General features: G+C 78.1%; 1 protein-coding gene across 2 annotated transcripts in view; it reads left to right on the top strand.

Moving 5' to 3' along the window:
• The window catches only part of OLFM2 (olfactomedin 2), a 70893-nt gene that overhangs the window by 8194 nt on the left and 47064 nt on the right, over positions 1 to 15635 (top strand). Inside the window, exon 1 of one of the 2 annotated variants that reach the window (XM_075902505.1) lies at positions 221 to 645. The exons of the other annotated variant lie outside the window; for it this stretch is intronic. Within the exon in view, the coding sequence (XP_075758620.1) occupies positions 508 to 645 (138 nt within the window). The 5' untranslated portion in view covers positions 221 to 507. Of the gene's footprint in view, positions 1 to 220; positions 646 to 15635 lie in introns of those variants that run through there. 2 annotated transcript variants of the gene reach the window in all.

The following is a 15635-nucleotide window of genomic DNA, read 5'->3' as shown; positions in this document are numbered from 1 at the left end:
CTGGGGGCAGGGTGGGAGCGAGGGGAACCAGCGGGGCTGGGGGGCAGGTCTCTGGGCAGGTGGCCTGCTCTGGTCTTTGGCTTTGCTCCGGTGCCCAGCACGGTGGCGTCTGGGCGCTTCGTGAAGCCGCTGCCTCTGCTCCGAGTCGGGCGGGGAGCCCCGGGCCGTGGGACAGGCGGGGCGGGGAGCCTGCCGGGGGGGTCCCGAGCGAGCGGGGCCGTTTCCTGCCCGCGATGCGGGCCGAGGAGCGGGGGGGCTCCGGGCCGGGCCGGGAGCTGGCTCCGCCGCGCCCGCGCCCGCGCCCAGGGCTCTGCCGGGGGCTCCCCGGGCCGCGGCTGCCCCGCCCCGGCTGCGTCACGGCGGGCAGGGACGGGACGCGCGGAGCCGGGCTGCGCTCCAGCCGGGCGCTTTATAAGGGCGGGCGCGGGGCGCGGAGCGCGGCTCTCTCGGCTCAGCCCGGGGCGCGGAAGCAGCTGGCGCCCCGCGGGGGGATGAGGCCGGGCCGACATGACCCTGCCGCTGCTCAAGATCGGCGCCGTGCTCAGCACCATGGCCATGGTCACCAACTGGATGTCGCAGACGCTGCCCTCCCTGGTGGGGCTGAACGGCACCGCGGGGCCCCGAGCCGGTACCTCCGAGAAAATCGTGAGTCCGGCCGGGCCCGCGAACCGGGGACTGGCCGCGTCCGTCCGTCTGTCTGCGGGGCGGGGGGGGGGGGGTCTGTGTGTCCGGCCGGGCCCGCGAACCGGGGACTGGCCGCGTCCGTCCGTCTGTCTGCGGGGGGGGGGGGGGTCTGTGTGTCCGGCCGGGCCCGCGAACCGGGGACTGGCCGCGTCCGTCCGTCTGTCTGCGGGGGGGGGGGGGGTCTGTGTGTCCGGCCGGGCCCGCGAACCGGCGACTGGCCGCGTCCGTCCGTCTGCGGGGGGAGGGGGTCTGTGTGTCCGGCCGGCCCCAGTCAGGCACTGCCCGTATCCAGCTGTCTGTCTGCGGGGGGGGGGGGGGGTCTGTGTGTCCAGCCGGCCCCAGTCAGGCACTGCCCGTATCCAGCTGTCTGTCTGTGGGGGGCAGGGGGTGTCTGTGTGTCCAGCCGGCCCCAGTCAGGCACTGCCCGTATCCAGCTGTCTGTCTGCGGGGGGGGGGGTCTGTGTGTCCAGCCGGCCCCAGTCAGGCACTGCCCGTATCCAGCTGTCTGTCTGCGGGGGGGGGGGGTCTGTGTGTCCAGCCGGCCCCAGTCAGGCACTGCCCGTATCCAGCTGTCTGTCTGCGGGGGGGGGGGGGGGGTCTGTGTGTCCAGCCGGCCCCAGTCAGGCACTGCCCGTATCCAGCTGTCTGTCTGCGGGGGGGGGCGGGGGGGTCTGTGTGTCCAGCCGGCCCCAGTCAGGCACTGCCCGTATCCAGCTGTCTGTCTGGGGGGGGGGGGGGGTCTGTGTGTCCAGCCGGCCCCAGTCAGGCACTGCCCGTATCCAGCTGTCTGTCTGCGGGGGGGGGGGTCTGTGTGTCCAGCCGGCCCCAGTCAGGCACTGCCCGTATCCAGCTGTCTGTCTGTGGGGGGCGGGGGGGTCTGTGTGTCCGGCCGGCCCCAGTCAGGCACTGCCCGTATCCAGCTGTCTGTCTGCGGGGGGGGGGGGGGGGGGGTCTGTGTGTCCAGCCGGCCCCAGTCAGGCACTGCCCGTATCCAGCTGTCTGTCTGTGGGGGGGGGGGTCTGTGTGTCCCCACGCACCCTGCCAGGCGGCTGTCAGGAACTGCCGTGTCTCTTTGTGACTGTGTCTGTGTGTCTGTCCAGGCTGGCACGAGGGAGTCAGTGTCTGGGTCCAGCCGCTCGCGCAGGGACTCCAATGGGCGATTCCCCCCCCACCTCTCTCCCCGCCCCCTGCCGGGGAAGGGGGTCCCAGCTGCTCTGCTCCATCTGCCTGCCCCTGGCACAGAGCCCTCGAGCAGGGGGCTGGGACTGAGCCGGGCGGGGGCCTGAGAGCAGCCGAGTGCTTTGCTGCGGGTCCCCGGGGGTGTCGGCAGCAGCGTTCTCGCCCGTCGGTCCCTGCGAGCGCTGAGACCTCTGGGCCCGTTCGGCTCCGGTTCCCTTCAGACCCTCCTGTGCCTGTGGCAAGGTGGAGAGAGTGTCCCTGCAGCCCCCACCCCCGGGCAGCCGGCGCGGCCCCGCGGGAGACCAGGCGAGGGGCTGCTGCAGGGGAGCCAGCAGGACGGTGCCTGTGTCCCTGCAGCCCCCACCCCCGGGCAGCCGGCGCGGCCCCGCGGGAGACCAGGCGAGGGGCTGCTGCAGGGGAGCCAGCGGGACGGTGCCTGTGTCCCTGCAGCCCCTCCGGGAGCCGGCTGCTGCAGGAGCCGAGTGCGCAATAGCCCCCCCCAGTGACTCTGCTGCGCTGCCCCCCAGGCTGGGCAGCAGGCTCGGGGCAGGGCCCATGGGGCCCCGTAATTGCCTGCCCCCCCTCCGAGCATGGCAGCTGGGCCCTGTGGCTCCTGTCCCAGCCAATTCCGCCCCAGTCCTGCCTGCCTGCTGGCCACCGGCCCCTCGGGGCAGCCCTGGGCTCAGCCACCGGCCCTGCCCTCTGCCCGTGCGTCTTGGGGCCTCCTTGCGGTGAGCTGGGGCTGCCTTGGCTCGCCCACCCTCCCGCACCGGGTGTCAGGACCCGCCCCCCCCCCGCACACTCAGCTACTGCGTCTGGAACGTGTCAGCTGGGGAACGTGTCTCCCAGACCCCACCCCCTGCAGCCTGCAGGGCCCCCCCAGCGTGGAGCTGAGCTGGGCGAGCTGCGGGGGGTGGGATCTGTGCCCCCGGGCGCCCTGCGTTACATTTCCAGGGGCCGGGCGCCGCTGCTGGGGGAAAGACAGTGGCCCTGCCTCTGCGTGGGTCTGAGCAACATGGGAAGTGGCTGGTGTGAAGCCAGGTGGGTCCAGACCCTTCTGAGTCCCCCACCCCCATGCTAGTGAGTGTGGGGGAGGGGGCAGCGCCCTTAAGGGGCTGGCCTGGGGGGCTGGGAGCAGAGTACAGCCGGGAGAGCAAAGTGCTCTGGGCTGGCCGGGGGGGGGGGGAGGGATTGGAAGAGCTTCCTCCAGGGACCCCTCTCGCTAGGGCCCCCCCTGCCAGACCCCAGCCCTCCCTTGCGGTTTTGTGTCTCTGGTGCAAGCTGCCTGCTCCATCTAGTGGGGGGGGGGGCCTGTGCCGGTGCGAGTGGCTGGTCTGGTACGAGGGGGGGGGCTGTGCCGGTGCGAGTGGCTGGTCTGGTACGGGGGGGGGGCTGTGCCGGTGCGAGTGGCTGGTCTGGTGGGGGGGGCTGTGCCAGTGCGAGCAGCTGGTCTGGTACGGGGGGGGGGCTGTGCCGGTGCAAGTGGCTGGTCTGGTACGGGGGGGGGCTGTGCCGGTGCGAGCGGCTGGTCTGGTACGGGGGGGGGCTGTGCCGGTGCGAGTGGCTGGTCTGGTACGGGGGGGGGGGCTGTGCTGGTGCGAGCAGCTGGTCTGGTGGGGGGGGCTGTGCCGGTGCGAGCAGCTGGTCTGGTGTGGGGGGGGCTGTGCTGGTGCGAGCGGCTGGTGCAATGGGGGGGGCGGGGGGACTGTGCCAGTGCGAGCAGCTGGTGCAATGGGGGGGGCGGGGGGGACTGTGCCGGTGCGAGCGGCTGGTCTGGTCGGGGGGGGGGCTGTGCCGGTGCGATTGGGCCCCCCATTGGGTGGGGGGGCTGACCCCAAGTGGGAGGCGTCGCCCTGCAGGTGGCAGATGGGGAGCTGGGGGCGTCGGCTCAGCAGGGCAGGTGAAGGTCGTTCTGTCTGGCACAGGCTGGGGCCGGTCGCCAGCCTGCAGGACTCCTGGGTTGTGCGTCCAGTGCGGGTCCGTGCCCCGGCCGCCGGAGCCGAGCCCAAACCGGGCCCACAGGCAGCTGCCAGCCCCGCTCGCGGCTCAGACCCGACTGGGCACCGCGCTGGGCTGTGCCACGCTAGCAGGCAGCAGAGCGGGGGGCCAACAGGCCCTGCTTGCTGTCTGTTCGTCCCGCTGCCTCTGTCCGTCCCCAAAGCCCTCACTGCTGGCTGTGCCCCTCACCGAGCGCTGTCCCCCTTGGGGAACGAGGCCTAGTCCCCGCTCCCCCAGTGGCAGGTTGCCTGGGGGGGGGGCAAGCACCAGGAGCAAGGGGACCAGGGGGAGATTCCCCCTCCCTAGACCCCAGAGCAGCCACTCACAGAGACATTCCCCCCACCGCAGATTCTGCCCGGAGCGGGAGCTGGTCCCGTGCTGCCCTGCATGAGCAGCGGCGCCAGCTGGGTGGCTGTCGGCATTTCAGCACCTGGTGCTCTGGACAGCTCCCCTCCCTGCCATGTGTCTGGGGGTGCCCGGCCCGAGGGGCCCGTCTCGGGGTCGCCGTGTGTCTGGGGGTGCCCGGCCCAAGGGGCCCGTCTCGGTCGCCGTGTGTCTGGGGGCCCCCGGCCCGAGGGGCCCGTCTCGGTCACTGTGTCTGGGGGTGCCCGGCCCGAGGGGCCTGTCTCGGTCGCCGTGTGTCTGGGGGCGCCCGGTCCGAGGGGCCCGTCTCGGTCGCCGTGGGTCTGGGGGCGCCCGGCCCGAGGGGCCTGTCTCGGTCGCCGTGTGTCTGGGGGCGCCCGGTCCGAGGGGCCCGTCTCGGTCGCCGTGGGTCTGGGGGCGCCCGGCCCGAGGGGCCCGTCTCGGTCGCCGTGTGTCTGGGGGCGCCCGGCCCGAGGGGCCCGTCTCGGTCGCCGTGTGTCTGGGGGCGCCCGGCCCGAGGGGCCCGTCTCGGTCGCCGTGGGTCTGGGGGCGCCCGGCCCGAGGGGCCCGTCTCGGTCACCGTGTGTCTGGGGGCGCCCGGCCCGAGGGGCCCGTCTCGGTCGCCGTGTGTCTGGGGGCCCCCGGCCCGAGGGGCCCGTCTCGGTCGCCGTGTGTCTGGGGGCGCCCGGGCCCGAGGGGCCCGTCTCGGTCGCCGTGTGTCTGGGGGCGCCCGGTCCGAGGGGCCCGTCTCGGTCGCCGTGTGTCTGGGGGCCCCCGGCCCGAGGGGCCCGTCTCGGTCGCCGTGTGTCTGGGGGCGCCCGGCCCGAGGGGCCCGTCTCGGTCGCCGTGTGTCTGGGGGCCCCCGGCCCGAGGGGCCCGTCTCGGTCGCTGTGTCTGGGGGTGCCCGGCCCAAGGGGCCCGTCTCGGTCGCCGTGTGTCTGGGGGCCCCCGGCCCGAGGGGCCCGTCTCGGTCGCCGTGTGTCTGGGGGCCCCCGGCCCGAGGGGCCCGTCTCGGTCGCCGTGTGTCTGGGGGCGCCCGGCCCGAGGGGCCCGTCTCGGTCGCCGTGTGTCTGGGGGCGCCCGGCCCGAGGGGCCCGTCTCGGTCGCCGTGTGTCTGGGGGCGCCCGGCCCGAGGGGCCCGTCTCGGTCGCCGTGTGTCTGGGGGCGCCCGGCCCGAGGGGCCCGTCTCGGTCGCCGTGGGTCTGGGGGCGCCCGGCCCGAGGGGCCCGTCTCGGTCGCCGTGGGTCTGGGGGCGCCCGGCCCGAGGGGCCTATCCTGGCATGACAGGCTGTGACGGCACGAGGAGCCCCCAACCCTGCACCCCCAGCTGCATCCAGATGTGACTCTCCGCCGGCCAGTAGAGCGGAAGGTTTTATTGCTGCTCAGAGGCCCAGCGCAGCGCCGGAACAATGTTAGCACCGGAGCCGGGGCAGAGCCACAGATCTCTTGGGGGGGGGCTTCACCCCCTTCCTTGGTCCAAAACATCCTCACTCCTCGTGGCCCAGCCGAGACCGACCCTGCCCCCAGGCCCTGCCCCCAGCCTGGGGCCGTCCCCGCCTCCCTTCCTCCATCTCTTTCTCTGGGAACAGGCTTGTTACCTGCTCAGGCTGAGACTTAGGGGTCTCTGGCCAATCCGCATGTGGGGAGAGTCGCTGGGAGCCGCACAGCCAGGTGGGAGCACCGGGTTACAGGTAGACAGCCCCCCACTGCGTCACACGGGCCCCTAGCTCCGAATGTTTAGGCCGGGGCCCTGAGCCACAGGAAGAGCAGTCGGGGGCTGCTCACCCCTCGCTGCGTGGCCCCGACCAGCGAAGAAAGGCTCCACACACTCCCAGGCTCGTCGACTTCGTGTGCTCCAGCCCACGGGGGACTGGCAGGGGGGCCCGACAGCGAGGCCAGATCCAGGGGCAGTAGTCAGGCAAGCCAGGCAGCGGGGTCCCTGGCCAGCGGCTCCTCCGAGCTCTGTGCTGCTGCCCTGCCTGTCCCAGGGGGGCAGAGACCCCCAGAGATGGGCTGTGGGGCTGGGATTTCCAGAGGAGCCTGTGGAGGAGATTTAGGAGCCCAGTTCCTGCTGCCCTGGTAGCTTAGGCACCTTCATCCCGAGCCCTCCATGCACAGAGGTCGAGTGACTCGCCCACGGCCAGAGACAGTGTCGGTGGCAGAGCTCAGAGAAGCCAGGAACCCCGCTAGGGCCACCCCAGGTGCAGAGCCTGGCAGGGGAGGTTCTCCGCATCCTGAGCCTTGTCTGCAAAGGCCTCTGTGATTCCCGCTTCCCGGAGCTGCTGCAGCTCCTGCCTTTGGAGCGCTGCTGTCTGGGCACACGGGCAAGGCGGCCGTAGGGCCCCTCACCTCTCAGGTGTCCTGCCTCTGCGCCAGGCTGCTTCCCTGCCGAGACCTCGCAGCACAGCTGGCTCCTGCTCCTGCAGCAGATTTTCCTCCCCCCCGAAGAGCTGATGCGGGGGTCCCTGGGCAGCGCCTGCCTTTCCCTAGGAGCAGCTGCCTGCTCCTGCTGTGCAAAGCCTGCAGGCTCCCCCTTCCGCCCGGCAATACCTCGATTGCGAAGCCGGGCAGCTGGGGCAGAGCGGGGCCCTGGGGGGGGGTAGCGGCCCCCCTCTGTGCGCAGATCCTGGGCACAGCCCGTCTTGGGCGCTTCAGCGCAGGAGCTGGCGGTTTGTGGAGATCCCAGTGACGCTGGTTGGGGGGTGTGATGTAGTGGGGGTTACAGTCACTGCTGTAGTGTGTGGGGGTGGGGGGTCCCCCTTTGCAGCTCTCTCTGCATGAGGGGGGAGGGGCCAGGCAGGACTCTCTGGGGAAGTGTGTCAGTGTCTCGCCCCCTGGGGGCTCAGGGCCCGGTGGCTGGGGGAAGCATGGAGGGAGCAGACTAAGCCCAGGGCAGGGGGGCTCAGGGGCCTGTGAACCCTCCCCCCCAAGGGGTCTAAGGCTCTGCCCTGGCTCCTGCGCCGCGCTGTGTCTCGGAGAACCAGTAACCCTTCCGTTCTGCTGGCCAGCGGAGAGTCACGTCTGGCTGCGGACGGGGGCTGCAGAGACCCCGCCCCCAAAAGCTCACAGTCTGAAGACACAGCCTGGGGGAAACTGAGGCAAAGAGCAGGGCAGAAAGCCCAGGAGGCCTGAGGGCCGTGTCTCATTCCTGGCTTCATGTTGGGTCAGACCTGGCTCAGCGCAGCGGCACCAGCAGTGGAACCCCGGCGGGGTGTGTTCCCACGGCCGTGCTGGCTCCCCGGGGCGCAGGCCTCTTTCGGGAGAGCTCCGGCCACCGCTGAGGTGCAGCCAGCTCTGGGGCGGACCCTGGCAGCTGCTTAGCAGCGTTTGGCACCGTCTGAGAGTCCAGAGCAGGAAGCAGGGGGAGTCAAGGGGGCTAAGACACGGGTGGGACGGGTTCAGGGGCCGGCCCTGGCACGTGGGAGACGCTGGGCAAAGTCTCTACGGCCAGACGTGACCATGTGATCAGAGCCTCCCCTGGCTTGAAACCTCGTTTGATTCCCGGCTCTGCCGCTGCCTCCCTCAGGGACTGTGGGTGGGGGGTGGGGGTGGGGGTGGGGGTGGGGTCCCCCCCCGTCCCTCCCGTCCCGCTGGCGGCGCTGGGTCCCCCCCCGTCCCTCCCGTCCCGCTGGGCGGCACTGGGTCCCCCCCCCCCGTCCCTCCCGTCCCGCTGGCGGCGCTGGGTCCCCGCCCCGTCCCTCCCGTCCCGCTGGCGGCGCTGGGTCCCCCGCCCCGTCCCTCCCGTCCCGCTGGCGGCGCTGGGTCCCCCCCCCGTCCCTCCCGTCCCCGCTGGCGGCGCTGGGTCCCCCCCCCCGTCCCTCCCGTCCCGCTGGCGGCGCTGGGTCCCCCCCCCGTCCCTCCCGTCCCGCTGGCGGCGCTGGGTCCCCCCCCCGTCCCTCCCGTCCCGCTGGCGGCGCTGGGTCCCCCTCCCGTCCCTCCCGTCACGCTGGCGGCGCTGGGTCCCCCCCCGTCCCTCCCCTCCCGCTGGCGGCGCTGGGTCCCCCCCCCCGTCCCTCCCGTCCCGCTGGCGGCGCTGGGTCCCCCCCCCTCCGTCCCTCCCGTCCCGCTGGCGGCGCTGGGTCCCCCCCCCGTCCCTCCCGTCCCGCTGGCGGCGCTGGGTCCCCCCCCGTCCCTCCCGTCCCGCTGGCGGGTGCTGGGTCCCCCCCCCGTCCCTCTGGTCCCGCTGGCGGCGCTGGGTCCCCTCCCCGTCCCTCCCGTCCCGCTGGCGGCGCTGGGTCCCCCCCCCCCCCGTCCCTCCCGTCCCGCTGGCGGCGCTGGGGTCCCCCCCCGTCCCTCCCGGACCGCTGGCGGCGCTGGGTCCCCCCCCCCGTCCCTCCCGTCCCGCTGGCGGCGCTGGGTCCCCCCCCCCCCGTCCCTCCCGTCCCGCTGGCGGCGCTGGGTCCCCCCCCGTCCCTCCCGTCCCGCTGGCGGCGCTGGGTCCCCCCCCCGTCCCTCCCTTCCCGCTGGCGGCGCTGGGTCCCCCCCCCCGTCCCTCCCGTCCCGCTGGCGGCGCTGGGTCCCCCCCCCCCGTCCCTCCCGTCCCGCTGGCGGCGCTGGGTCCCCCCCCTGTTCCTCCCTTCCCGCTGGCGGCGCTGGGTCCCCCCCCCCCGTCCCTCCCGTCCCGCTGGCGGCGCTGGGTCCCCCCCCCGTCCCTCCCGTCCCGCTGGAGGCGCTGGGTCCCCCCCCGTCCCTCCCCTCCCGCTGGCGGCGCTGGGTCCCCCCCCCCCGTCCCTCCGGTCCCGCTGGCGGCGCTGGGTCCCCCCCCGTCCCTCCCGTCCCGCTGGCGGCGCTGGGTCCCCCCCCGTCCCTCCCATCCCGCTGGCGGCGCTGGGTCCCCCCCCGTCCCTCCCGTCCCGCTGGCGGCGCTGGGTCCCCCCCCCCGTCCCTCCCGTCCCGCTGGCGGCGCTGGGTCCCCCCCCGTCCCTCCCGTCCCGCTGGCGGCGCTGGGTCCCCCCCACCGTCCCTCCCGTCCCGCTGGCGGCGCTGGGTCCCCCCCCCGTCCCTCCCGTCCCGCTGGCGGCGCTGGGTCCCCCCCCGTCCTCCCGTCCCGCTGGCGGCGCTGGGTCCCCCCCCCGTCCCTCCCTTCCCGCTGGCGGCGCTGGGTCCCCCCCCCCCCGTCCCTCCCGTCCCGCTGGCGGCGCTGGGTCCCCCCCCCCCGTCCCTCCCGTCCCGCTGGCGGCGCTGGGTCCCCCCCCCTGTTCCTCCTTCCCGCTGGCGGCGCTGGGTCCCCCCCCCCGTCCCTCCCGTCCCGCTGGCGGCGCTGGGTCCCCCCCCCCGTCCCTCCCGTCCCGCTGGAGGCGCTGGGTCCCCCCCCCGTCCCTCCCCTCCCGCTGGCGGCGCTGGGTCCCCCCCCCGTCCCTCCGGTCCCGCTGGCGGCGCTGGGTCCCCCCCCGTCCCTCCCGTCCCGCTGGCGGCGCTGGGTCCCCCCCCGTCCCTCCCATCCCGCTGGCGGCGCTGGGTCCCCCCCCGTCCCTCCCGTCCCGCTGGCGGCGCTGGGTCCCCCCCCCCCGTCCCTCCCGTCCCGCTGGCGGCGCTGGGTCCCCCCCGTCCCTCCCGTCCCGCTGGCGGCGCTGGGTCCCCCCCCCGTCCCTCCCGTCCCGCTGGCGGCGCTGGGTCCCCCCCCCGTCCCTCCCGTCCCGCTGGCGGCGCTGGGTCCCCCCCCCGTCCCTCCCGTCCCGCTGGCGGCGCTGGGTCCCCCCCCCTGTCCCTCCCTTCCCGCTGGCGGCGCTGGGTCCCCCCCCCCCGTCCCTCCCGTCCCGCTGGCGGCGCTGGGTCCCCCCCCCCGTCCCTCCCGTCCCGCTGGAGGCGCTGGGTCCCCCCCCGTCCCTCCCCTCCCGCTGGCGGCGCTGGGTCCCCCCCCCGTCCCTCCGGTCCCGCTGGCGGCGCTGGGTCCCCCCCCCGTCCCTCCCGTCCCGCTGGCGGCGCTGGGTCCCCCCCCGTCCCTCCCGTCCCGCTGGCGGCGCTGGGTCCCCCTCCCGTCCCGCTGGAGGCGCTGGGTCCCCCCCCCCCTCCCGTCCCGCTGGCGGCGCTGGGTCCCCCCCCCCCTCCCGTCCCGCTGGCGGCGCTGGGTCCCCCTCCCGTCCCTCCCGTCCCGCTGGCGGCGCTGGGTCCCCCCCCCGTCCCTCCCGTCCCGCTGGCGGCGCTGGGTCCCCCCCCCGTCCCTCCCGTCCCGCTGGCGGCGCTGGGTCCCCCCTCCGTCCCTCCCGTCCCGCTGGCGGCGCTGGGTCCCCCCCCTCCGTCCCTCCCGTCCCGCTGGCGGCGCTGGGTCCCCCCCCGTCCCTCCCGTCCCGCTGGCGGCGGTGGGTCCCCCCCCCGTCCCTCCCGTCCCGCTGGCGGCGCTGGGTCCCCCCCCGTCCCTCCCGTCCCGCTGGCGGCGCTGGGTCCCCCCCCCGTCCCTCCCGTCCCGCTGGAGGCGCTGGGTCCCCCCCCGTCCCTCCCCTCCCGCTGGCGGCGCTGGGTCCCCCCCCCCCGTCCCTCCCGTCCCGCTGGCGGCGCTGGGTCCCCCCCCCCCGTCCCTCCCGTCCCGCTGGAGGCGCTGGGTCCCCCCCCGTCCCTCCCCTCCCGCTGGCGGCGCTGGGTCCCCCTCCCGTCCCGCTGGAGGCGCTGGGTCCCCCCCCCCCCTCCCGTCCCGCTGGCGGCGCTGGGTCCCCCTCCCGTCCCTCCCGTCCCGCTGGCGGCGCTGGGTCCCCCCCCCGTCCCTCCCGTCCCGCTGGCGGCGCTGGGTCCCCCCTCCGTCCCTCCCGTCCCGCTGGCGGCGCTGGGTCCCCCCCCTCCGTCCCTCCCGTCCCGCTGGCGGCGCTGGGTCCCCCCCCCGTCCCTCCCGTCCCGCTGGCGGCGCTGGGTCCCCCCCCCGTCCCTCCCGTCCCGCTGGCGGCGCTGGGTCCCCCCCCGTCCCTCCCGTCCCGCTGGCGGCGCTGGGTCCCCCCCCCCCGTCCCTCCCGTCCCGCTGGCGGCGCTGGGTCCCCCCCCGTCCCTCCCGTCCCGCTGGCGGTGCTGGGTCCCCCCCCCGTCCCTCTGGTCCCGCTGGCGGTGCTGGGTCCCCCCCCCCCGTCCCTCTGGTCCCGCTGGCGGCGCTGGGTCCCCCCCCGTCCCTCCCGTCCCGCTGGCGGCGCTGGGTTCCCCCCCCGTCCCTCCCGTCCCGCTGGCGGCACTGGGTCCCCCCCCGTCCCTCCGGTCCCGCTGGCGGCGCTGGGGTCCCCCCCGTCCCTCCCGTCCCGCTGGCGGCGCTGGGTCCCCCCCCGTCCCTCCCGTCCCGCTGGCGGCGCTGGGTCCCCCCCCCCCCGCTGGCGGCGCTGGGTCCCCCCCCCCGTCCCTCCCGTCCCGCTGGCGGCGCTGGGTCCCCCTCCCGTCCCTCCCGTCCCGCTGGCGGCGCTGGGTCCCCCCCCCCCGTCCCTCCCGTCCCGCTGGAGGCGCTGGGTCCCCCCCCGTCCCTCCCCTCCCGCTGGCGGCGCTGGGTCCCCCCCCCCGTCCCTCCCGTCCCGCTGGAGGCGCTGGGTCCCCCCCCGTCCCTCCCCTCCCGCTGGCGGCGCTGGGTCCCCCCCCCCGTCCCTCCCGTCCCGCTGGCGGCGCTGGGTCCCCCCCCCCGTCCCTCCCGTCCCGCTGGAGGCGCTGGGTCCCCCCCCGTCCCTCCCCTCCCGCTGGCGGCGCTGGGTCCCCCTCCCGTCCCGCTGGAGGCGCTGGGTCCCCCCCCCCCCCTCCCGTCCCGCTGGCGGCGCTGGGTCCCCCCCCCCCTCCCGTCCCGCTGGCGGCGCTGGGTCCCCCTCCCGTCCCTCCCGTCCCGCTGGCGGCGCTGGGTCCCCCCCCCGTCCCTCCCGTCCCGCTGGCGGCGCTGGGTCCCCCCTCCCGTCCCTCCCGTCCCGCTGGCGGCGCTGGGTCCCCCCCCTCCGTCCCTCCCGTCCCGCTGGCGGCGCTGGGTCCCCCCCCCCGTCCCTCCCGTCCCGCTGGCGGCGCTGGGTCCCCCCCCCGTCCCTCCCGTCCCGCTGGCGGCGCTGGGTCCCCCCCCGTCCCTCCCGTCCCGCTGGCGGCGCTGGGTCCCCCCCCCCCGTCCCTCCCGTCCCGCTGGCGGCGCTGGGTCCCCCCCGTCCCTCCCGTCCCGCTGGCGGTGCTGGGTCCCCCCCCCGTCCCTCTGGTCCCGCTGGCGGTGCTGGGTCCCCCCCCCCGTCCCTCTGGTCCCGCTGGCGGCGCTGGGTCCCCCCCCGTCCCTCCCGTCCCGCTGGCGGCGCTGGGTCCCCCCCCCGTCCCTCCCGTCCCGCTGGCGGCACTGGGTCCCCCCCCGTCCCTCCGGTCCCGCTGGCGGCGCTGGGGTCCCCCCCGTCCCTCCCGTCCCGCTGGCGGCGCTGGGTCCCCCCCCGTCCCTCCCGTCCCGCTGGCGGCGCTGGGGTCCCCCCCCCCCCCCGCTGGGCTGGGTCCCCCCCCCCGTCCCTCCCGTCCCGCTGGCGGCGCTGGGTCCCCCTCCCGTCCCTCCCGTCCCGCTGGCGGCGCTGGGTCCCCCCCCCCCGTCCCTCCCGTCCCGCTGGAGGCGCTGGGTCCCCCCCCGTCCCTCCCCTCCCGCTGGCGGCGCTGGGTCCCCCCCCCCCGTCCCTCCCGTCCCGCTGGAGGCGCTGGGTCCCCCCCCGTCCCTCCCGTCCCGCTGGCGGCGCTGGGTCCCCCCCCGTCCCTCCCGTCCCGCTGGCGGCGCTGGGTCCCCCCCCCCGTCCCTCCCGTCCCGCTGGCGGCGCTGGGTCCCCCCCCCCCCGCTGGCGGCGCTGGGTCCCCCCCCCCCGTCCCTCCCGTCCCGCTGGCGGCGCTGGGTCCCCCTCCCGTCCCTCCCGTCCCGCTGGCGGCGCTGGGTCCCCCCCCGTCCCTCCCGTCCCGCTGGAGGCGCTGGGACCCCCCCCCGTCCCTCCCGTCCCGCTGGCGGCGCTGGGTCCCCCCCCCCCGTCCCTCCCGTCCCGCTGGCGGCGCTGGGTCCCCCCCCCTCCGTCCCTCCCGTCCCGCTGGTGGCGCTGGGTCCCCCCCCTCCGTCCCTCCCGTCCCGCTGGCGGCGCTGGGTCCCCCCCCTCCGTCCCTCCCGTCCCGCTGGCGGCGCTGGGTCCCCCCCGTCCCTCCCGTCCCGCTGGCGGCGCTGGGTCCCCCCCCGTCCCTCCCGTCCCGCTGGCGGCGCTGGGTCCCCCCCCCCGTCCCTCCCGTCCCGCTGGCGGCGCTGGGTCCCCCCCCGTCCCTCCCGTCCGCTGGCGGCGCTGGGTCCCCCCCCCGTCCCTCCCGTCCCGCTGGCGGCGCTGGGTCCCCCCCCCGTCCCTCCCGTCCCGCTGGCGGCGCTGGGTCCCCCCCCCCGTCCCTCCGGTCCCGCTGGCGGCGCTGGGTCCCCCCCCCCTCCCTCCCGTCCCGCTGGCGGCGCTGGGTCCCCCCCGTCCCTCCCGTCCCGCTGGCGGCGCTGGGTCCCCCCCCGTCCCTCCCGTCCCGCTGGCGGCGCTGGGTCCCCCCCCCCTCCCTCCCGTCCCGCTGGCGGCGCTGGGTCCCCCCCCCGTCCTCCCGTCCCGCTGGCGGCGCTGGGTCCCCCCCCGTCCCTCCCGTCCCGCTGGCGGCGCTGGGTCCCCCCCCCCGTCCCTCCGGTCCCGCTGGCGGCGCTGGGTCCCCCCCCCCCTCCCTCCCGTCCTGCTGGCGGCGCTGGGTCCCCCCCCCCCCGTCCCTCCCGTCCCGCTGGCGGCGCTGGGTCCCCCCCCCCCCCGTCCCTCCCGTCCCGCTGGCGGCGCTGGGTCCCCCCCCCGTCCCTCCCGTCCCGCTGGCGGCGCTGGGTCCCTCCCCTGTCCCTCCCATCCCGCTGGCGGCGCTGGGTCCCCCCCGTCCCTCCCGTCCCGCTGGCGGCGCTGGGTCCCCCCCCCGTCCCTCCCGTCCCGCTGGCGGCGCTGGGTCCCCCCCCCGTCCCTCCCGTCCCGCTGGCGGCGCTGGGTCCCCCCCCCGTCCCTCCCGTCCCGCTGGCGGCGCTGGGTCCCCCCCCGTCCCTCCCGTCCCGCTGGCGGCGCTGGGTCCCCCCCCCCGTCCCTCCGGTCCCGCTGGCGGCGCTGGGTCCCCCCCCCCTCCCTCCCGTCCTGCTGGCGGCGCTGGGTCCCCCCCCCCGTCCCTCCCGTCCCGCTGGCGGCGCTGGGTCCCCCCCCCCCGTCCCTCCCGTCCCGCTGGCGGCGCTGGGTCCCCCCCCCCCGTCCCTCCCGTCCCGCTGGCGGCGCTGGGTCCCCCCCCCGTCCCTCCCGTCCCGCTGGCGGCGCTGGGTCCCCCCCCCCGTCCCTCCCGTCCCGCTGGCGGCGCTGGGTCCCCCCCCTCCATCCCTCCCGTCCTGCTGGCGGCGCTGGGTCCCCCCCCCGTCCCTCCCGTCCTGCTGGCGGCGCTGGGTCCCCCCCCCGTCCCTCCCGTCCCGCTGGCGGCGCTGGGTCCCCCCCCCCGTCCCTCCCCTCCCGCTGGCGGCGCTGGGTCCCCCCCCCGTCCCTCCCGTCCCGCTGGCGGCGCTGGGTCCCCCCCCCGTCCCTCCCGTCCCGCTGGCGGCGCTGGGTCCCCCCCCGTCCCTCCCGTCCCGCTGGCGGCGCTGGGTCCCCCCTCCCGTCCCGCTGGCGGCGCTGGGTCCCCCCCCTCCGTCCCTCCCGTCCCGCTGGCGGCGCTGGGTCCCCCCCTCCGTCCCTCCCGTCCCGCTGGCGGCGCTGGGTCCCCCCCCTCCGTCCCTCCCGTCCCGCTGGCGGCGCTGGGTCCCCCCCCTCCGTCCCTCCCGTCCCGCTGGCGGCGCTGGGTCCCCCCCCTCCGTCCCTCCCGTCCCGCTGGCGGCGCTGGGTCCCCCCCCTCCGTCCCTCCCGTCCCGCTGGCGGCGCTGGGTCCCCCCCCCGTCCCTCCCGTCCCGCTGGCGGCGCTGGGTCCCCCCCCCGTCCCTCCCGTCCCGCTGGCGGCGCTGGGTCCCCCCCCCGTCCCTCCCGTCCCGCTGGCGGCGCTGGGTCCCCCCCCCGTCCCTCCCGTCCCGCTGGCGGCGCTGGGTCCCCCCCTCCGTCCCTCCCGTCCCGCTGGCGGCGCTGGGTCCCCCCCCGTCCCTCCCGTCCCGCTGGCGGCGCTGGGTCCCCCCCCGTCCCTCCCGTCCCGCTGGCGGCGCTGGGTCCCCCCCCCCGTCCCTCCCGTCCCGCTGGCAGCGCTGGGTCCCCCCCCCCGTCCCTCCCGTCCCGCTGGAGGCGCTGGGTCCCCCCCCCGTCCCTCCGGTCCCGCTGGCGGCGCTGGGTCCCCCCCCCGTCCCTCCGGTCCCGCTGGCGGCGCTGGGTCCCCCCCCCGTCCCTCCGGTCCCGCTGGCGGCGCTGGGTCCCCCCCCCGTCCCTCCGGTCCCGCTGGCGGCGCTGGGTCCCCCCCCCCGTCCCTCCCGTCCCGCTGGCGGCGCTGGGTCCCCCCCCTCCGTCCCTCCCCTCCCG

This window comes from Pelodiscus sinensis, chromosome 19, assembly GCF_049634645.1.
Source record: "Pelodiscus sinensis isolate JC-2024 chromosome 19, ASM4963464v1, whole genome shotgun sequence".
Lineage (NCBI taxonomy): Eukaryota > Metazoa > Chordata > Testudines > Trionychidae > Pelodiscus > Pelodiscus sinensis.
The sequence above is the reverse complement of the archived record's forward strand: the minus strand, read 5'-3'. Positions and strand labels throughout refer to the sequence as shown.